Source organism: Mustela nivalis, assembly GCF_964662115.1.
Source record: "Mustela nivalis genome assembly, chromosome: 1".
NCBI classification, from domain to species: Eukaryota; Metazoa; Chordata; class Mammalia; order Carnivora; family Mustelidae; genus Mustela; species Mustela nivalis.
Genome location: NC_139020.1, coordinates 124,090,668 through 124,114,165, shown reverse-complemented (window position 1 = coordinate 124,114,165; position 23,498 = coordinate 124,090,668). Strand labels below are relative to the sequence as shown.

The window sequence follows — 23,498 nt, the reverse complement described above, 5'->3', positions numbered from 1 at the left end:
CCTCAGTCCATTTAGAAAAGTAATGTTTAACTGCAGATATCTGGGAGTTTCCAAAGTAAAGATTAAAATAGGGGGAAAAAATACAACAGGGGAAGGTATAAAGGCAATCATAAGATGAACTAATTTTCCTAATTCTAGTGTATGGGCCTTGAAATGAATAACTAAAATTGAACTCAGGATACACTACTTTTGAACTCAAAAAGAAAAAGAAAACCTAGAAAAATAGTAATTCTGTGCTAACTCATCCTTTGTTGTTAACTCTTTTATAGCATAAAAAATGATTATGTTTGGGGCGCCTGGGTGGCTCAGTGGGTTAAGCCGCTGCCTTCGGCTCAGGTCATGATCTCAGGGTCCTGGGATCGAGTCCCGCATCGGGCTCTCTGCTCAGCAGGGAGCCTCTTCCTCCTCTCTCTCTCTCTGCCTGCCTCTCTGCCTACTTGTGATCTCTCTCTGTCAAATAAATAAATTAAAAAAATCTAAAAAACAAAACAAAACAAACAAAAAAAACCCTGCACTGGTCCTTAATTTAAAAAAAAAAAAAGATTATTATCATTCTATGAAAAACTTACCTAATTTACTGATCCTCAGAGTTAGTGTGCCTTTTTGGGAGATGTGACCCTTTAATTTAATATCTGGACTTTAAATTTTCATTTTGGATTACTTTCCTGGCAGATGGAATTCAAATTATTTTCTGCTTACAACAAAATGAAATTTAACTCTAGTGAATTTTAGTGAAATGCTTCTTGTACTACTCTTACAGATGCTTTCTTAGTAAGAAGGAGATTAAATTAAAACGACTGCAATATAAATTCTGGAGAATAACTCTTGGCTAATATGAGCGTTTTAACACTTAAAATTATCTCTCATGTACAAGGAATCTCACGAGAGCTCTAGAGTGAGAAACAATTACAAGTGGCAAGAAGGCTGCTATCTAAATTTTAGCACAAAATGAATTCATGTCTCAACCAATTCTCTGTCACTAATATTTGGCTAAAAAAATTATATTTTCCAAAACAGAACTATAGAGAATAAAAAAACAATAGCCCAAGAGAGAAAAGAACAGCTGAAGAACTAGTGAAAAGATGTACTGTATCCTTTATTAGGCTGAAAACAAGAACTTAAGAATAAAGACCTTAACTTACAGAAAGATGATTAAAATAATTATCACCTTTAGCAAACATTAAACATTAGTAAAGGACAGTACAGGGAACACAGAAGCACATAAACTGATGGGAGAGACAAGGCAAAGAAGGCTTCTATGAGGCAACAATGTTTAAAAGACCTGAAAAGCTGAAACTTTCCTGTTTGCTAGTTGAATCTGTATCTTTTACTTAATTATTTCAGGATGATCAGAGTTACTTAAAATGCACTAGAAATGTAATAGCTTTATAATAAAAAGTTGGAAATGTTTTCCATCTCAATTTTGCTACATTACCTATTAGTGAAAATAGTGACAAAATACACAGAAAGGCACTGCATCACTGAGTCTCATATAGAGCAGGTGACATGGCTGTCTGCTACCCTGCATAACTCCTTAAAATTTTACTATTAACAAAAGTTTAGGCATAAGATTAAAAGTTGAATGTCAAGAATACATTACATCTTAAAGAACAGTATCTTTACCTTATATCACATTTTAACTATCAATCTGACATATAGGTTAGGTCAAAAATGAAATATTGGGAAGACAACTACATTTAAAAAATGGCCATTTGCTCAGAATAAATCATACCACAGTATTGTGTAAGAATTGCTCTGAAGATATTATTCTAAAATGTTTCATCATAGTATAAAATGAAAGACCACTAGAAAACAACAGACATCCACTTTTCACTTTTTCAAAATTGTTGAAATCTTTCCTAAGTTACCTCTTTTTCTATTATTCATTCTTATGGCCTAATAACTTTTTAGCTCTTCACCATCACTGAAATAACAGGCACTCTTTCATTTTTGGTAGCTTTTAAGATTGTCTCATAATCTTTGGTGTTATGTACTCTGATTATGGTATGTCTAGACATGAAATATTTTTCTTACCCTCAACACTTGTTAAGTCTTTCCAATCTGACAATTCTAATTTTTAAACCAATTTTATAAAATTTCAGTTGTCTCAATAATACTATTTTCCAATACTTCTCTTTTCTTTTGAAATCCTATGTGAAGAACTTTTGGAGCCTCTCAAACAATCCCCTATGTATTAGAAACATTTTTACATATCTCCTTTGCCTGGCTTAATTCCTCAAAATTATATTCTAATTCACTAAATGTTCCTTCAACAGCCTAGGAATATATCTTGTTCACTAAATATTTACCTATGTATTTATCATGAATATGTTTTTTATAACCAATATTTTAAATTCTATTTTTATATCCACTTGTTCTTACTATATGCCATTTACTTGTTAAAGGAACTGGGTCAATTACAGTCTGTATGATTTACCACATTCTGGACTAAAACAATACCATGAAGATTGAGTCAAATAAAAGGCTCTTCTATTTTTCATATTTCCTATAAATGAGTAGTTACAACTAGCAGTGTATAGATTAATATTCAGTATTTATTTTATATTAAGGCGGCAGGTAAAACTCGGAGTGTTAAAGTGCCATCACTGTACAACATCTCCTACTTCTAGTATGTATATGCAGTAACATTGTCCCTTAATCAGTATATTAAGTAATACTTCCGGAAAAAGCAACGATTGGTTTCTCTACTGATAACTCTGGAAGGCAGGTCTCATTCTCAACTGTTTGCAATCCTGTTATGAGCAGTTGAAATTTTAATGTATCAAAAGTAAGCTGTGACAGATCCAACACTAGATTATTTAAGGCCTCATTTAAAAAAAGCAGTAAGTAATAGAAAATTTAAAAATTGTCATTTCTGTGAGGATAACAGGTTGATACTCTGGCAAGACTCAATAAGGGTGAATCTCTAAAACAAAACCCACATTATTTTAGAGCTGAAAGACCAAAGTAAAATAGTAATAATACGTATTCTGCACACAAGACTGCATGGCTGAGACATGATGGACAGAATTTATGTTTCCACTTTAAAAACCGCATAAAACATAAAATAATGGTGTTTACATGGCAGAGAAGGAAAGTAATTTTTGAGAGGTAATAAGGTAATTCTTTTATTAAAGATTTTATTCATTTATTTGTTAGAGATCACAAGTAGGCAGAGAGGCAGGTGTGAGGAAGCAGGCTCCCCGCTAGGCAGAAAGCCCAATATAGGGCTCAATCCCAGGACCCTGAGATCATGATGCCAGCCGAAGGCAGAGGCTTAACCCACAGAGCCACCCTTGCACCCCTAATAAGGTAATTCTTAAGACAAACAAAGGTTATACCTCTGAGCACTTAGGTGGCTCAGTCAGTGTCTCACCTTCCTATGATAGAGCCCTGTGTTGGGCTCCCTCCCTGCTCAGCGGGAGGCTGCTTCTCCCTCTTCATACCCCACTGTGGTCTCTTTGAAATAAATTAAAAATAAATAAAATCTTAAAAAAAAAAAAGAAAAAGAAGGTAATTCTTTTTTTCTTTAATTTTTTTCTTTTTTTTTTTAATTTTTTTCTTTTTTTTTTTTAAAGAAGGTAATTCTTAAGACTGTACCAGATTGGTGCCTGCCAGGCAGCAGTATTGGCACAGGAACCTAGGCAGAGCCTTTGTATATAATCTTATATATAAAATTTCTTTCTAGTTAGAAACAAGGAAACCACAGTGAATGAATCAATTCCTTTAAAAGTCCTAAAAAAACAAAAAATGTCAACCTAAAATTCCATACCAAGAGAAAACATCTTTCAGAAATGAAGATGAGATGGGGCCCCTGGGTGGCTCAGTGGGTTAAAGCCTCGGCCTTCAGCTCAGGTCATGATTCCCAGGATCCTGGAATCGAGCCTCACATCAGGCTCTCTGCTCTGAGGAGAGCTTCTTTCCTCCTCTCTCTCCCTGCCTGCCTCTCTGCCTACTTATGATCTCTTTCTGTCAAATAAATAAATAAAATCTTAAAGAAAAAAAAAACAAGAAATGAAGATGAGGCAATAGGAGAGTTAAGTGGTTGGGAAATGTTCTGCCCCTAAGAAACAACTAAGACAAAAACAATCATTTTAGTTTTCTGACAATCAACCAAAAATAAATGAGAAGCAATTAGTCATAGAAATTTATTAACCTTTCTCTATTTTTTTAAAAGATTTTATTTATTTATTTATTTAATTGACACAGAGAGATCACAAGCAGGCGGAGAGGCAGGCAGAGAGAGAGGGGGAAGCAGGCTCCCTGCAGAGCAGAGAGCCCAATGCGGGACTCCATCCCAGGACCCCTGAGATCATGACCCGAGCCAAAGGCAGCGGCCCAACCCACTGAGCCACCCAGGTGCCCTAACCTTTCTCATAAAACAGAAGTCTATGGCATTCTGGCACAGAAATGTTTTTTTCAATGATTCAATTAGTTGGGGAAAACTAAGTCCCGTTAAATGCGGAATGACTGAAATCCTTCAAAGTATATTTAGTAACCACAATAAAATTAAATTAGAAATTAAGAAGAGAAATTAATGGAAACCTCCAAATATCTGAAAATAAAAGATTTAATACTAATAAGCCATGCATCAAAGAAGAAATCACAATAAAGAAATAAGGAAATAATTTATACAGAGTAAGAATTAAAATACAGCATATCAATAGTCCTGGGATGTCGTGAAAGCACTGCTTTGTGGGAAATTTAAAGCTTAAAATTCTAGCTAAGGAAGAAGAATATAAGATTAGTAACCTGAGTTTCTATCTTAAAAAACTAGAAAGAAATGAATAAATTAAAATAACAGCAATCAGAAAGAAGGAAATAAAAAAGATTAAGCAAAAAAATTAAAAATAATGTTAATGAAACCAAATGTTCAACCCTTTTTTTTTTAAAAGATTTTATTTATTTATTTGACAGGCAGAGATCACAAGCAGGCAGAGAGGCAGGCAGAGAGAGAGGAGGAAGCAGGCTCCCCACCAAGCAGAAAGCCCGATGTGGGGCTCAATCCCAGGACCCTGAGATCATGACCTGAGCCGAAGGCAGAGGATTTAACCACTGAGCCACCCAGGTGCCCCCCAAATGTGCAATCTTTAAAAAAGAGTAATAAAACTGATAAACATTTAGGTAGACTGACCAAGACAGGAAGAAATATGACACAAATATAAACAAGAAATAAACAAACATCACTGCCAATCCTACAGAAATGAAGAGGATCATGGGACGCCTGGGCAGCTTAGTTGGTTAAGTGTCCGCCTCATGGTTTCAGCTCAAGTTATGATCTTGTGGTTCTGAGACTGAGTCCCATGGCAGACTCCGCACATGGTGCAGAGTGTGCTTCAGATTTTCTCTCCCTTTGCCCTTTCCCCTGCTCATGCATGTGCTCTCTCAAATAAATAAATAAACAAACAAACAAACAAACAAGTGTCTTAAAAAAGAAGAAATGAAAAGGATTGTAAGGAAATACCATGAGCAACACTTTGCCATCAAATCTGCAATATACATGAAATGGACAGACAGTCTAAGAGACACAAATTACCAAAATGAATCAACAAATAGAAAAACTGGGATAGATCTGTAACAAAAGATTTAATCAGAAATTGAAAACTGTCTGGGGCGCCTGGGTGGCTCAGTGGTTAAGCCGCTGCCTTCGGCTCAGGTCATGATCTCAGGGTCCTGGGATCAAGTCCCGCATCGGGCTCTCTGCTCAGCAGGGTGCCTGCTTCCTCCTCTCTCTCCCTCTCTGCCCACTTGTGATTTCTCTCTGTCAAGTAAATAAATAAAATCTTAAAAAAAAAAAAAAAAGAAATTGAAAACTGTCACCCCAAAAAGCCCCTAGGTTTAAAATGCTTCACTGGTGAATCCTATCAAATTATAAAAAAGAAATAGTACCAATCTTTCATAAACTCTTTCAGAAAACAGAGCTGAGGGGAACACTTCCCAGAGTATTTTATAAGGCCAGTAACTAGATTATGATTGTAGACACAAAATTCCTTAATACAGTATTAGCAAACTGAATCCAGGAGCATTAAAAAAAATAAAAAGATTATGTATCATGATCATGCAGAATTTCTCCCAGAATGCAAACCTGGCCTAATATCTGAGGATCAATTAATAGAACAGAATAAAGGAAAAAGTCTGTATTTTCATCTTAACTGAAACAAAACAATCAAATCAATCAATCATGATAAAAACAACAAAGAAAATTAGGCTAGAGGGGAATTTCCTCATCCTGCTAAAGGATAACAATGTAAAACTTAAAAGCTAATGGAATTAAAGACTGATGGTTTTCCCTTCAGGATCAGAAAAAATGGAAAGCTGTCCTCTCTTACTACTTTTATTCAGTACTGTACTGGAGATTCTATAGCCAATGCAATAAGGGTAAAAAAAGAAAGTAAAGACACAGAAAAAGTCTTTAGACTGATAAAGTAAGAATAAAAATGGTCTTTATTCACACATGATCTGTATGTGCAAATCTTAAATAACCTGTAAAACAAACAAAATCTCAAAATGGTATAACAAATGAAAGTATCTTGTAATTCTGGAGGTATATTAAAAAGAACTGCATTTTAATATATTAATAAGGAAGAATCTAGAACAGAAATTAAGAAAACAATTTCATTTACAGTAGAATAAAAAATGAAAAGACTTAGAAATAAATTTAACAAAAGTAATGCAAGACTTGTACCTTGAAAATCATAAAAAACAGCTAAGAGAAATTAAAGAATATCTAAATAAACTGAGATAACTATATACATAGGTTGGAAGATTTAACACTGTAAAGAACTAAATTCTCTCCAAATTCGTCTACAGAGTCATTATATTCATCAGAATTTCAGCAAACATTTATGTAAAAATGACAAGCTGACCCTAAAATTTATACAGAAACACAAAGAATCTATAATTGTCACAATTCTGAAAAAGAACAAAGTAGGAGGATTTAGCACAACCTAATTTTAAAAGCATACTCTAAAAGACAAATACTGTATATCTACTTATATGTGGAATCTAAAAGAGCCAAACTTATAGAAATATAGTAGAATGGTGGTTGCCAGAGCCTGGGGGAGGTGAGAGAAATGAAGAGATGTTAAAGAATAGAAACTTCTGCTTATCAGATGAATAAATTCTGGAGATCTAATGTACAGCATTGTGACTACAGTTAATAAAATTGTACTTATTACATACTTGGAAGTTGCTAAGAGAGTAAGCTTAACTATAATCAAAACCACCACAAGAAAAAAAAAGATATTTAGGTAAGATGACTGAGGTGTTAGGAAACCTTGTAACAGTAACTTCACAAAATATGTGAATCAAACCATCACATTGTAAAATTTAAACTCACATATTCTACGTCAATTATACCTCAAAATCTAAAAAAAGTTTATTCTAAAGCTACTATAATCAATATAGATGGTATGGGTGTAAGGATAGACAGATTAGAAATGCTATAAATTAATCTTTGCATTTGTGTTCATTTGGTTTTAAAGAAAAGCTCCAAGGACTACCACCTTGTTGGGTCAGTTGGTAGATCATGGGACTCTTAATCTATGGGTCGTGAGTTTGAGCCCCACACTGGATGTAGTGATCACTTAAGAAAAAAGCGGGGGGGTGCCTAGGTGGCTCAGTTAAATGTCCAACTGTTGATCCCGGCTCAGGTCTTGATCTCAGGCTTGGGAGTCAAAGCCCCTTGTTGGGCTCTATGCCACCCTAGAACCCATTTAAAAAAACTCCAAGGAAACTCAACTGGAGGAAGGGAGACTTGCACCAAATGGTGCCTGGACACATGAATACCTATATGTATATATCAGAGGTATACCTTATAACACAATATACACAAAAGTTAACTCAAACAATGGTCCATATACTTCTACTTAAAATATTAAGCTATTAAACTTCTAGAATAAAATACAGAAGAAAATCTGGGGTTAGGCAAAACGTTCACAGATAAATCAAAAGCACATACAGAAAAGAAAATGAAATAAAAGACTTCATTCCAATTGAAAACTTTTGTTTTTCAAAAGGTATCATTAAGAAAATGAAAACAAAGCCAAAGGCATAAAAACACTTCAAATTATTTATGTAATAATAATTTGTATCAAGCATATAAAAGTACTCCTACAAAAACCCTCTCATTAATGATTAAGAACAGATAAAATCAGTAAAGGATAGAAAAGACCTGAACACTAACAAATGATTTTGACCTAAAATCAAAAGCACAGTATGTACTTTTACCTGAGTAAATAGAACACTTATCTAGACTACAATATGGGTCATAAAACAAATCTTAACAAATTTAAAACCATTCAAATTATACACAGTATATTCTCTGACTACAAAGGAATTAAATTAGAAATCAGGAACAGAAAGATCTCAGATATTTGTAAACTAAATACTACATTTCTAAATAAACCATAGGTCAAAGAAACAAGTCAAAAAGGAAATTAGAAAGCATTTTGAGATGAATGAAAATGGAAACACAACATAACAAAAGTAAGGCGATACAGCTAATGCAGTACTAACAGAGAGATTTATAGGAATAAATTCCAATATTAAAAAATAGGCCTTAAATCATTGTCTCACTTTTCACCTTGAGAAAAGCAGAGAAAATGAAACCCAAATTAAGAAGTAAAAAGGAGGGAGGCCTGGGTGGCTCAGTTGGTTAAGCTGCTGCCTTCGGCTCAGGTCATGATCCCAGTGTCCTGGGATCGAGTCCCACATTGGGCTCCTTGCTCGGCAGGGAGCCTGCTTCTCCCTCTGCCTCTGCCTGCCTCTCTGTCTGCCTGTGCTCGCTCTTTCTCCCTCTCTCTCTCTGATAAATAAATAAAATCTTAAAAAAAAAAAAAAGAAGTAAAAAGGAAATAATAGATCAAAAATCAATGTAACAGAAAACAGAAAAATAGAGAAGTTCACTGTAACCAAAATCTCATTTTTTTTTTCTTTTCAAATTTTATGTAAATTCTAGTTATCATACAATGCAATACTGGTTTCAGGAGTAGAATTCAGTGGTGCATCTATTAACATATAACAAACAGTGCTCATCAAAACAAGCACCTTCCTGATACCCATCACTAATCTAGCCCATTCTTCCCCCACCTCCATCCATCAACCTTTAGCTTGCTCTCTTAGAGTCTCTTACGGTTTGTTTCCATCTCTTTTTCTATCTCCCACCCCATATACTCCTCTGTTTTGTTTCTTGAACTCAACATATGAGTGAAATGGTATTTGTCTTTTTTGGACTTATTTCACTTAGTATGTATACTCTACCTCCATCCATATCCTTGCCAATGACAAGATTTCATTCATTTTATGCCTGAGTAATATTCCATTGTATAGATACATACCACTTTTTTTTTTTTTAAATCCCTTCACCAATCAATAGACATCTGGGCTCTTCCCATAGGTTGGTTACATGAACCCCTTCGAATCTGTATTTTTGTAACCTTTGGTTAAATACCTAGGAGTAGAATTGCTGGATTGTAGGGAGTTCTATTTTTAACTTTTTGAGGAACCTCCATACTGTTCTTCAGAATGGCTGCACCAGTTTGCATTCCCACCAACAGTGCAAGAGAGTTCTCCTTTCTTTGCATCCTAATCAACATCTGTTGTTTCTTGTGTTGTTAATTTTAGTCACTCTGACAGGTGTAAGGTCATATGCCATCATGGTTTTCATTTGTATTTCCCTGATGATGAGTGATGTTGAGCATCTTTTCATGTGTCTGTCAGTCATCTGGATGTCTTTTTTTTTTTTTAACTTGGAATTGTCAAATTTTTTTTAATTTTTAAATTTTATAAACATATATTTTTATCCCCAGGGGTACAGGTCTGTGAATCACCAGGTTTACACACTTCACAGCACCCACCAAAGCACATACCCGCCCCAATGTCCATAATCCCACCCCCTTCTCCCAAACCCCCTCCCCCCAGCAACCCTCAGTTTGTTTTGTGAAATTAAGAGTCACTTATGGGTTGTCTCCCTCCCAATCCCATCTTGTTTCATTTATTCTTCTCCTACCCACTTAAGCCCCCATGTTGTATCACCACTTCCTCATATCAGGGAGATCATATGATAGTTGTCTTTCATGGATGACTTTTTTGAAAAAGTGTCTATTCATGTCTTCTGCTCATTTCTTAACTGGGTATAACCCTGGTTTTTGGGTGTTGAGTGTTGAGCTTGTTAAGTTTTTTTGTAGATTTTGGATACTACCCTTTTATCAGATACGTCATTTGCAAATACCTTCTCCCATTTGATAGGCTGCCTTTTAGTTTTGTTTCTGCTGCTATGCAGATTTTTATCTTGATGAAGGCCCAATAGTTCATCTTAAGCTTTTGTTTCTCTCGCCTCCTGAAATGTGTCTAGTAAAAAGCTGCTAAAGCTGAGACTGAAGAGGTAGCTACCTCTGTTTTCCTCTAAGATTTTGATGATATCCTATCTTCGTTTAGGGCTTTCATCCATTTTAAGTTTATGTTTGAGTATGGTATAAAAAAGTGGTCTGGTTTCATTTTTTTGCAGGTTGCTGCCCAGTTTTCCCAACAAAATTTGAAGAGACTTTTATCCATTGGATATATTTTTTCTGCTTTGCCAAACATTAATTGACCATATAGCTGTAGGTCCATTTCTCTGATTTTCTATTCTGTTCCATTGATCTATATGTCTATTTTTTTTTTTTAAAGATTTTATTTATTTATTTGACAAAGAGAAATCACAAGTAGACGGAGAGGCAGGCAGAGAGAGAGAGAGGGAAGCAGGCTCCCTGCCAAGCAGAAAGCCCGATGTGGGACTCGATCCCAGGACCCTGAGATCATGACCTGAGCCGAAGGCAGCGGCTTAACCCACTGAGCCACCCAGGCGCCCTCTATATGTCTATTTTATGCCAGTACCATACTATCTTGATGAATACAACTGTGTAATATAGCTTGAAGTCTGTAATCATGATGCCTCTGGCTTTTCTATTCTTTTCCAAGACTGCTTTGGCTATTAGGGGTCTTCTGCGGCTCCATACACATTTTAGGATTTAGTTCTGGAAAAATGCTGTTGGTATAGTAATAGGGATTGCATTAAATGTGTAGATTGCTTTGGATAGTACATTTTAACAATGTTTGTTCTTCCAATCCATGAGCACAGAATATTTTTCCAATTCTTTGTGTCCTCTTCAATCTCTTTCACAAGTGTTTTGTAGTTTTAAGAATGTACATATTTTACCTCTTCGATTAGGTTTATTCCTAGGTATCTTATTGTTATTTGTGCAACTGTAAATGTAATCGATTCTTTGATTTCTTTTTCTGTGTCTTCATTATTGGTGTATAGAAATGCAACAGATTTCTGTACATTGATTTTATATCCTGTGACTTTGCTAAATTTGTTTATCAGTTCTAACAATTTGGGGGGGGAGTCCTTCAGGCTATATAGAGTATCACGTCATTTGCAAAGAGTTTGACTTCTTCCTTGCCATTTGTATGCCTTTCATTTCTTTTTTGTTGTCTGACTACTGAGGCTAAGACTTCCAATACTATGTTAAATGGTAATGGTGAGAGTGGACATCCCTCTTTTATTCCTAACTGTACAAGGAAAGCTCTCAGTTCTTCCCCATTGACATATTAGCTGAGGGTCTTTCGTATATGGCCTTTATAATGCTGAGATATGTTCCATCTATCCCTACTTTTTTCAACTTTATTTATTTGAAAGGAGAAGTGAGAGAGAGAGAGAGAGAGAGAGAGAGAGAGAAAGAGATGAGTGGGGATAGTGGCAGAGGGCTAGGGTGAAGCAGACTCCCCACTAAGGAGGGCAATGCGGGGCTTGATTCCAGGACTCTGGGATCTTGACCTGAACTGAAGGCAGATGCTTACTCGACTAAGCCACCCAGGCACCCCTTATTGAGGGTTTTTCTCAAGAATGGATGCTGTTGGGGTGGCTTAGTCAGTTAAGTGACTGCCTTAGGCTCAGGTCATGATCTCAGGGTCTTGGGATCAAACCTTGTATGGGGCTCCTTATTCATCGAGAGCCTGCTTTCCCCTCTCCCTCTGCCCCTCCCCTTCTCATGCTAACATGTTCTCGCACATAAATTAAAAATCTTTAAAAAAAAAGAAAAATAGAATGGATGTTATATTTTGTCAAATGCTTTTTCTATATCTACTGATATGATCATAATGTTCTTATGCTTTCTTTTATTAATGTGGTATATCATGTCAGTGGATTATGAATACTGAATCATTCTTGGAGCCCAAGAATAAATCATATTTGATCATGAAATAGGTGAATAATTATTTTATGTAGTTTAGATGTGATTTGCTAGTATCTTTAGAATTTTTGCATCCATGTTAATCAGGTATATTGGCCTGTAATTCTCCTTTTTAATGGGGTCTTTGGTTTTTGAATGAACGTAATGCTGGCCTCATAAAAGGAGTTTGGAAGTTTTCCTTCCATTTCTATTTTTTTCTAAAGATTTATTTATTTTAGAGAGGAATGAGCGAGCACATGGATGAGGGGGAAGGACAGAGAGAAGGAGAGAAAAAGCAGACTCCTCACTGAGTGTGGAGCCTGATGCCAGGCTCAACCCCAGGAATCTGAGATCATGACCCAAACCAAAACTAAGTCAGATGTTTAACAAACTGAGTCACACAGGTGTGCCTTCCATTTCTATTTTTTGGAATAACTTGGGAAGAATAGGTATTAAACTCTTCTTTAAATGTATGGTAGAATTCCCCTGTGAAGGTATCTGGTGCTAGACTTTTGTTTTGGGAGATTTTTAATTACTGATTCAATTTCCTTGCCGGTCATGTTCAAATTTTCCAATTCTTCCTTTTTTCAGTTTTGGTAATTTGTATGTTTCTAGGAATTTGTCCATTTCTTCCAGATTGCCCAGTTTGTTAGCATATAATTTTTTCTAATATTCTCTAATGATTATTTGTATTTCTGTGGTGTTGGTTGTGATCTTTCCTCCTTCATTTGTGAGTTTATTTGGGTGTGCGGTCTTTTCCATTTTGTAACTCTGGCTAGGGGGTTATCAATTTTTTGAAAAAATCAGCTCTTAGTTCTGTTGATCTGTTCTACTGTATTTTTGTTTCTCTATCATTTATTTCTGCTCCATTCTTTACTATTTCTCTACTTCTGCTGGCTTTGGGCTTTATTTGCTGTTCCTCTTCTAGTACTTTTAGGTGTAAGGTTAGTTGCATATTTGAGAATTTTCCTGCTTTTTGATGTAGGCTTGTGTTGCAGTATACTTCATTCTTAGGACTCACTTTGCTGCAACCCAAAGATTTGACTGTTATGTTTTCATTTTCATTTCTTTTCATGCACTTTTTAAAATTTCTTGATTTCTTGATTAACTCATTCATTCCTTAGTAGGATGTTCTTCAATCTCCACGTATTTGTGGTCTTTCCAAATTTTTTCTTGTGTTTGACTTCAAGTTTCATAGTATTTTGGTCTGAAAATATGCATAGAATGTTCATTATCCTTTTGTACTTACTCAGAGCTGATTTGTGAGCCAGTATGTGATTTATCCTAGAGAATGTTGTAAGTGCACTCTAAAACAATGTGTTCTGCTGCTCTAGGATTAAATGTTCTGAATGTATCTATTAAGTCCATCTGGTAGAGTGTGTCTTTCAAAGCCCTTGTTTCCTTGTTGATTTTCTGCTTAGAAGACCTGTTCATCTAACACCCCATTGCTGTAAGTAGGGTGTTGAAGCCCCCTACCATTAGTGTATTATTATCAATGAGTATCTTTATGTTTGTTATTAGTTGATTGATATATTTGCATGCTCCCAAATTGAGAGCATATATACATATAATTTTTAGATCTTCTTGATGGACAGACCCCTTAATTATGAAACAATGCCCTTCTTTATCTCTTCTTACAGTCTTTGCTTTACAATTTGGTTTATCTGATATAAATATGGCTACTCAGGCTTTCTTTTTATGTCCATCAGCATGACAGATTATTCTCCCTTCGCTCACTTTCAACCTGCAGGTGTCTTTAGGTATGAATCTCTCTCTGTCTTTTTTTCCAAATATGGTCCACACCCAGGGTACAGCCCAACACAGGACTTGCACTCACAACTGTGAAATTAAGAGTCACATGCTCAACTGACTGAGCCACCCAGGCACCCCCTAAAATGCATTTCTTGTAGGTGGCATATAGACGGGTCTTATTTTTTATCTGGTATCCTTTGTCTTTTAATTGGAGAATTTAGTCTATTTACATTCAGAGTGATTACTTAAAGATATGAATTTAGTGCCATTCTACTATTTGTAAAGATGGTGCTTCTGCTGATGTTCTGTTCCTTTCTAGTCTGTTACTTTTGTTCTTTCTCCCCCCACTAAGAGACTCCTCTCTAATATTTCTTGTAAGACTGGTTTAGGGGCCACAAACTCCTTTAGTTCTTGTTAGTCTAGGAGCCTCTTTATCTCTCGTTCTATTCTGAGTGATAGCCGTGCTGAATACATTATTTTCCCCCATTAGGTCTAGGAGCCTCTTTATCTCTCGTTCTATTCTGAGTGATAGCCGTGCTGAATACATTATTTTCCCCCATTAGGTGTAAGGTTCAGTATACTGAATTCAGTATACTGAATATATCCTGCCATTTTCCCCTGGCCTGCCACAGTCCTATGGACAGATGTGCTTCAAACCTAGCATGGCTTCCCTTGTAAGTTAAGGATATTTTTAACGTGTTGCTTTCAGGACTCTGTCTTTGTATATGTATTTTGTGAATTTAGCTATGATATATTTAAGTGATGGCCAGCTTTTGTTGAATTTAATAGGACTTCTCTGTGCTTCTTGGATTTTGATGTCTGTGTCATTCCCCAGATTAGGAAAGTTTTCAGCTATAATTTGCTCAAATAAACCTTCTGCCCCTTTTTCTCTTTCTTCACCTTCTGGGACATCTATGATATGAATGCTATTACATTTTAAGAAGTCACTTAGTTTCCTGAGTCTTCCTTTGTGATCCAATACCCTCATCACTTCAGTTTCATTATTTTCCATAATTTTATCTTTTAAGTCACAGATTTAGTCCTCTGATTCATCCACCCTCATTGTTATGACATCTATTTGGGTTTGGACATTAGTTATAGCATTTTAAATTTTGGCTTGACTAGATTTTTGGTTGCTTATCTCTGCAGTAAGTGATTCTCTAGTGTCTTCCATACTTTTTTCAAGCTGAGCTAGTATCTTATAATTGTTGTTTTAAATTCTAGTTCAAATATTATTTGTATCTGTATTAATTAAATCCCTGGCCATTACTTCTACTTCCTGTTCTTTCTTTTTGGGCGAATTCCTCCATCTTGTCATTTTGTTCAGGAAAACAAATCTAGATCCTAGGAGTGTTTTGTTCTGCATGTTAAAGAAAGCTAGATCTTGGGGGTGCCTGGGTGGCTCAGTGGGTTAAAGCCTCTACCTTCGGCTCAGGTCATGACCCCAGGGTCATGGGATTGAGCCCCATATAGGGCTCTCTGCTCAGCGGGGAGCCTGCTTCCCCTTCTCTCTCTCTGTCTGCCTCTCTGCCTACTTGTGATCTCTGTCTGCCAAATCAATCAATTAATCAATCTACCTTTTTAAAAAATTTTTAAAAAATAAAAAAATTTAAAAAAAAAAAGAAAGAAAGTTAGATCCAAAAGATACAATTAATATACATACAAAAATATGGGTGCCTGAGTGACTCAGTTGGCTAAACGTCTGACTTCAGCTCAGGTTATGATCTCGGGGTCCTAGGACCAAGCCCTGCACTGGACTCCCTGCTCAGTGGGGGAGTCTACTTTTACCTCTCCCTCTGCCCCTCAATCCTACTCACGCTCTCTCAAAATAAGTAAAATCTTTTTTTTTTTTTTTAAGATTTTATTTATTTATTTGACAGACAGAAATTGTAAGTAGGCAAGAGAGGCAGGCAGGGAGAGAGAGGAGGAAGCAGGCTCTCTGGTGGGGCTCGATTCCAGGACCCTGGGATCATGACCTGAGCCAAAAGCAGAGGCTTTAACCCACTGAGCCACCCAGGTGCCCCTCAAATAAATAAAATTTTAAGAAAAATGTTTTCATCACAAGAAAAAACATTTAAAAAAACTTTTTAAATGCAAATTAAAAAGATTAAAAAAATTTTAAAAATAGGTCTTTCATTCATTTTTTTATATGGTGTAAAAATATGGTTCAGTTTCATTCTTCTCCGTGTCGTTGCCCAGTTTTCCCAACACCATTTGTTGAAGAGACTGTCCTTTTTTGCTGGATAGTCTTTCCTGCCTTGTTGAAGGTTAGCTGACCACAGAGTTAAGGGTCCACTTCTGGGTTCTGATGATCTATGTGCCTGTTTTTGTGCCAGTACTATACTGTCTTGTTAATTATAGCTTTGTAATATACCTCGAAGTCCAGAATTGTGATGCCACCAGCTTTGGTTTTGTTTTTCAATATTCCTCTGGCTATTTGGATTTTTTTCTGGTTCCATACAAATTTTAGGATTATTTGTTCCAGCTTTGTAAAAAACTTGATGGTATTTTGGTTTTATGTAAACATTGCTCTAGGCAGCAAAAACATTTTAACAATATTTGTTCTTCCAATCCATGAGCATAGAATGTTTCTCCATTACTTTGTGTTTTCCTCAATTTCCTTCATGAGTGTTCTAACAAACCAAAAGACAACCAACAGAATGGGCGAAGATATTTGCAAATGTCCTATCAGATAAAGGGCTAGTAACCAAAATCTATGAAGAACTTCTCAAACTCGACACCCAAAGAACAAATGATCTGAGAAATGGGCAGAAAACATTTCTCCAAATAAGATAATACAAATGGCCAAGAGAAACATAAAAATGGTCAACATCACTCAACATTAGAAAAATACAGAGGTGCCTGGGTGGCTCAGTGGGTTAAGCCTCTGCCTTCGGCTCAGGTCATGATCTCAGGGTCCTGGGATTAAGCCCCACAACAGTCTCTCTGTTCAGTGGGGAGCCTGCTTCCCCCTCTCTCTCTACCTGCCTCTCTGCCTACTTGTGATCTCTCTCTGTCAAATAAATAAATAATAAAAAAAAAAAAAGAAAAATACAAATCAAAATCAAGAAGATACTATCTCATACCAGTCAGAATGGCCAAAATTAACAAGTCAGGAAAGGACAGATGTTGGCAAGGATACAGAGAAAGGGGAAATCTCTTATACTGTGTAAGGGAATGCAAGCTGGTATAGCCACTCTGGAAAACAGTATGGAGGTTCTTCAATAAGCTGAAAATAGAGCTTACCTACCCTAGTTGAACAACTGCACTACTTGTTATTTATCCCAAAGACAGAAATGTAATGATCTGAAGGGGTATCTGTACCCTAGTGTTTACAGTAGCCAAACTATGGAAACTGGCCAAGTGTCAACAACTGATGAATGAATAAAGACGACACAGGGATACACACACACACACACACACACACACACACACACACACACACATACATATATGGAATACTAGTCAGCCATCAAAAAGATGAAATCTTGGGGCACCTGGGTGGCTCAGTGGATTAAGCTGCTGCCTTCGGCTCAGGTCATGATCTCAGGGTCCTGGGATCAGAGTCCCACATTGGGCTCTCTGCTCAGCGGGGAGCCTGCTTCCTCCTCTCTCTCTGCCTGCCTCTCTGCCTACTTGTGACCTCTCTCTGTCAAATAAATAAATAAAATCTTAAAAAAAAAAAAAAGATGAAATCTTGCCATTTGCAATGACATGGTATTACGCTAAATGAAGTCAATCAGAGAAAGGCAATTATCATATAACCTTACTCATATATGGAACTTAAGAAACATAACAGAGGATCATAGGGGAAGGAAGGAAAGAAATATAAGAAGAAATTAGAGACAGGTACAAACCATAAGACTCTCTTTACCAAAGGAAACAAGCTGAGGGTTGGTGGAGAGGAGGAGGTGGGGGGGGGGGAATGGGGTAACTAGGTGATGGACATTAAGGAAGGCACGTGATATAATGAGCACGTAAGACTGAAGAATCAATGAACTCTACCTTTGAAATTAATACTACACTGCATGTTAATTAATTGAATTTAAACAAACAAAAAAAAAAGGAAGCTAGATCCTATCGTTCCCAAAGCTAAAGCTTTCTAGCACTCTATGATCCACAGACTTCAGATGGGTAGGGGTTTTGTGCTGGTCTTTTCAAGGAGGGTCTCGATACTCTGGATTCTCAGGGGGACTTGACCTAGTAAAGATGCACTTGTAGAATTGTGGGGGTGTGTGTGCAGGATTTGGTTTACATGACTCAGGCCTCCCCTTGGTGGCACTGTTTTTCTCACTGAGGTTGGTTAGTGCTTGTGAGTGTGGGGTGGAAATGGTGTTACCCTGTTGTCTCAGGAGAGCAGAGCTCAAGCCAGCTACTCCTCAGGAAGCCCTTATAGAGAAGCAAACAATCACCCCTCCTGTGTCCCCAGCTTCCATCAGATCCCATCAGTCTCTCTTTGCCTGAGCTCTCCACATGTCAGCCGGCACCACACTCTTGTGTTTTACCTCAGGTGAAGTTGTGTTTTAAAACCCCAAACTTCATAGAGACCACCCTCCCTCCCCCAGGCAGGGACCTGTGCTGATCTGGAGGAGGGTCTTGTGCTGTGGCCAGTGCTGGCTGGTCCCAGAAAATAGTCAGCTGAACACGCAGTAGTTAGGAGTTTATTGTAAGCTGGAGCACAAACCTGGAGCCAAGGTTTGTTGCTCTGATCTGGTGTCTTTGGTCCTATGTTGGGGGAGGGGACAGATCAATGGCACCTGAACCAAATGTACTCCAAGTAGGGAAACTTTCTCTCTGTGTGACCTAGGGTATCCTCAGATTATGCTGCCTACTCATGGGTCTCTGCCCTCCCTCCCCACAGAAGCACCACTAAGGCAGGCATGACTCTGTGATGGCAGGCTTCTAAAACTTCAGATTTTACGCTCTGCTGCTTATAATACCATGTAGTAGTCTCCACAAGCAGGGATCCCTCCCCCCTGCAGCACCCATAGTTCTTATATCCCCCAAATCAACTCTTCAGAGTTCCTACCTTCCATAATTCTACTTGTAAGACTTGCAGTTTTGTTCTCTCAGTCCTCAGATTAATTTCTTGGGTGTTCATAATGATTTGATATTTATCTATCTGTGTTCAAGGGAGGAGGCAAGCTTAAGGTTCCCCTATTCCTTCACCATCTTAACAACTCCTCCCCAAATCTCAATTTTTAAGAAAAATAAATACAATTGATATAAGAGATGTGAAACCACAAATATTATAAACAACTTTATGCTGACAGTTGTGGGATATAATTTAATAACTTGGATCAATGTATCATTTTCTTGTAATATATAAAATGAACAGCCTTGTATCTATTAAAGAAATTTATTCTGCACTTAAAAACATCCTTATAATGAAAATTCTAGGTCCCAATGGTATAATACCTATCTGAAGAAAAATAGTAACAATACTATTAAACTCTTCCAGAAAATTAAAAAGGAGAAAATACGCTGCAAATCATTAAAAAAAGCCAGCATTACCGTGGTTCAAAAGCAGTCAGAGACATTTGATAAAAACAAAAATGTTAAGAGATATATCTCTCTTGAGCAAAGAAGCAAAATTCTTAGGAAAATTCAGGAAATCATATGCAACAATATATAGAAAGAATAATACAACAGGACTATGAGGAATTTATCTCATGAATTTAAGGCTAACATTTGAAATTCAACTAACTCAATTCATATTAATAGTCTTAGAGAAGAAAAACTGCATATACTGATCTCAACAGATGTAGAAAAGCATCTGACAAAATTCAAGACCCATTTCTAATTAAAAACCTCAGAAAAAGAATAGAAGGGAAATTTCCTCAACATGATAAAGGGCATATATGAAAAACTTACATTTAACAGTCTTAATGATGAAAGACTAATTTTGCTTAGTGAAAAAAAAGTCAGATAAAGACAAAAATAACAAAAATCAGGAGCACATATTGTACAATTCCATTTTTATGAAATCCTTAAAAGTGTAAACAAATCAGTTAGCAAATCAAGAACTGCTTAAGGATGGAAGTGGGGGAGACTGGCAAGGTTGGGAGGAATTACAAAATGGCAAGAGAAAATTTCTGAGGATGATGGATATATTCATTATCTTGCCTGTAGTAGTTTTAAAACTACACACACACACACACACATATCAAAACTCATCAACTTACGCACTTCACTCTTGTCTGATACCAACTCTTTTTGTATTTCTGGACCCAATTTGAATACGGGGCATGGGTTTCCCCTGCGTGCACGCGCGTGCGCGGGCGCACACACACACACACACACTCACACACACACACACACCAATAGTACCTGCTAGTTTCTGAGAATTCATCTCAATTCTGACACTCTCTACCTAAACACAGCATCAGATTCCACAGAAAAAGGGCTCAGTCCTACAAGACTGTCCACTACTCCCCCAATTTAGATGGCAGTCTGAAGCCCAGGCTTTTGTCACCTATGCTTCTGACCCGTGGGCTACAGATTGGAGGTTCCAACCACCTGCAGGATCCTTAGGTTCATTAAAGGATATGATAAAGAATTTGAATCAACAGTCAGATTAAGAGATACATAAGGCAATGCGCAGGAAAGGTGAACAGAGCTTTTAAGCCCTCTTCAGGTGTGTTATTCTCCTCGCATCTATATTTGTTCAACAACCCAGAAGCTCTCTGAACCCAATCCTACAGGTCTTTATGGAGGCTTCACTGCTTCATTATTAACTATGTCACTGCAAACAGCTGATTCAATCTTCAGCCCTCCTCCACTCCTCAGAGCCTGGGGGTAGGACTGAAAGTTCCAAATGACCAAATATGTATTTCTTATAAATAACTATATCACATCGTGTAATTTGTTTTATGTAAATTAAACCTCTACCAAGTTGTAATTAAAAAAAAAAAGACTGCATGACAGGTATGTGGAAGAACTTTTATTTTTAAAAATTAATTTTTCAGGGGGCACCTGCATGGCTCAGGCAGTTCATGATCTCAGGGTCCTGGGATCAGGTTTCCTGCTCAACAGGCAGTCTTCTTCTCCTTCTCCCTACTCTTATGTACACTCACTCTCTCAAAAATAATTAAAATTTTTTAACAATTCAAAAAATTAATTTTTCAATAATTCATAGAATGTGTAGTTTATGCATAAAAGAGGATATTAAACTTTAAATATTCCATACTTGAAGTAAAGGCGTTGGCTCTATTTTTTTTTAAGGTGAAATAAAGTAGTTTTCAGATAAACAAAAATTAGAATAGGCTGAAGTAAAATGGTAACAGAAACTCAAGTATGAGAGCTGAATATAGTAAATTTGTAAATATAAACAGTTCTGTTTTCTTATTTTTAAGTTTCCTAAAAAGACAGGTGGTTTTTACTTTTTTAATTGGTTGAAATATTTGCCCAAATTGCAGTTATCTCCAACTTTAAGATGTGTGTGTGTGGGGGGGTATGTGTCCGTATCAGGTTGTACAGTCTCTCTCAGTATCTTTTTTAAAATCAGTTATTGAACAGAATTTCCCGGTGTATTTTCATCTTCCAGGTTTTTTTCTAAAAGTTCCATTACCCATTAAGGAGGTTCAGTGCAAGTTTATTAAACTTGCCTAAATTTCCTAATAATATAGAAGATAACCACAAATTACTAGATAACAATCAACTATTTTCTGGGTTGTTGAGTACCGCACTGTATTTTTTTTCCTTCTTGCTTTTTGATCCTCTTCACCCATTTCTCCCACCCATCCTAACTCGGGCAAGCACCAATCTGTTCTCTGTATCTATGAGCTTGTTTTATTGTTTCAAGAGTCCATATATATCACAATATTTATCTTTTTCTGCCTGACTTATTTTACTTAGCATAATGCTCTTAAGGTCCATCCATATTGTTGCAAATGGCAAGATCTCATTTTTTTTTTAAGATTTTATTTATTTATTTGAGAGAATGAGTGAGAGAGAGCACGAGAGAGGAGAAGGTCGGAGGGAGAAGCAGACTCCCCAAGGAGCTGGGAGCCCGATGCGGAACCTGACCCTGGAAGTCCGGGACCATGACCTGAGCCGAAGGCAGTTGCTCAACCGAGCCACCCAGGCGCCCAAGATCTCATTATTTTTCAATGGCTGAATAATATTCCATTGTATGTATACAAGCACATATACAATTTCTTTATCCACTCCTCCATCTATTAGTTGTTTGTATATCTCGGCTGTAATAAATAATGTTGCAAAGAACACAGGGGTGCATATATCTTTTTGAGCTAATGTTTTATTCTTCTTTGAATCAATACCAAGATCAAAACATCTTTTTATGTTTTGAATTAAAACAAAATGTTTAAGTTAAAATATCAAAATTACATTTTTTCTTTTTTAAAAAATAGATTTCCTTGTTTTAACTAACTTCAAATTAACTGGCCAGTTAAAATCTCAAATGTGTCTAAAAATAGTTCTTCTATTATCTGTGTCTATCTACCTAAACATATCATATCCTATCATGCCTAATTAACAGAAAGTAATGAGTATATGTATATGATTCATTCATTGTGAAATACGCTGTTCAATAATGTATCAGTAATCTTAAAATTCAGAGGAAGATATACTAAACTTGTTTGTCCTGGAATATGACAAGAATACTTTGTAAATGCTTTGTTTCTATTTTCATCTGTATAGCTGAAGGTACAGAAGAGCTCTTGATTATTTACAGAGGTGCCCTTTTCTGTCACAGAGCTATTTTTAAAAGACTGTTGGGTTAATCTGACCACAGAACAAGATGAGTATCACAGGCATGAAGTAGGATATTAATTTTTTTTTCAAATACGAAGACAATCACATTTTCCTAAGGTCATATTAACTTTATAATATCATATTAATTACTATTAGTACAAATGTAAGTACATTGAATGCCTCTGTATATGTTCTGAATTTGCAAGAGTGTGGTAGTGATACAATTTCCTTCGCAACAACAGTATGATATTTATTTAGCCTTTATAGACAAAACTATTTACTGGAAAACAAAGCAAGTAATTAGGGAGTTTCATATTTTTATAATTACCTAGGACTACAAAGAAGCAATCATTTATTTAAGTGAAAAATCTAGAGTGATTTATAAAATTCCTTACCGGTATCTATGAACAAATATACCCTTAAAAATAGAGTTCATCATATTTTCAATTTCATCCTGGTTTTCCTGTAGCTGAAATGAAAGGAAAAAAAATTAAATCCTGATTTTATCTGAAATGTACAGTTTCAGTTATTTTTAATTACTGGTTCTTCTCATTCTTGGTAATTATCAATGCTTTTTCTAACTTATTATTCAACAGATAATCAGAAATTACAAGTATTCTTGTATTACTTCAACAGCTGTTATACCAACTTTAGAACCTCTTTGTCTCTCTTTATATATACACGCAATGACTAACAAGGAGTGGTGTGGCTAACTGTGGCCAGATTCCAATCCCCAAAATATGACCTGCTTTGGGAAAAAGTTTCAATTTCTATACCTCTTCCAACAAAGTCAGGTCCCTGGCTTGTTTTGCCTCTCTT

At 36.3% G+C, this 23,498-nt stretch overlaps 1 protein-coding gene across 11 annotated transcripts in view; it reads right to left on the bottom strand.

The window, feature by feature from the left end:
* Positions 1-23,498, bottom strand: part of STAG1 (STAG1 cohesin complex component) — a 425,728-nt gene that overhangs the window by 130,644 nt on the left and 271,586 nt on the right. For all 11 annotated transcript variants that reach the window (XM_082690738.1, XM_082690746.1, XM_082690747.1 and 8 more), the window contains one exon: positions 23,075-23,148. In XM_082690738.1, coding sequence (XP_082546864.1) covers positions 23,075-23,148 — 74 coding nt within the window. The remainder of the gene's footprint in view (positions 1-23,074; positions 23,149-23,498) is intronic.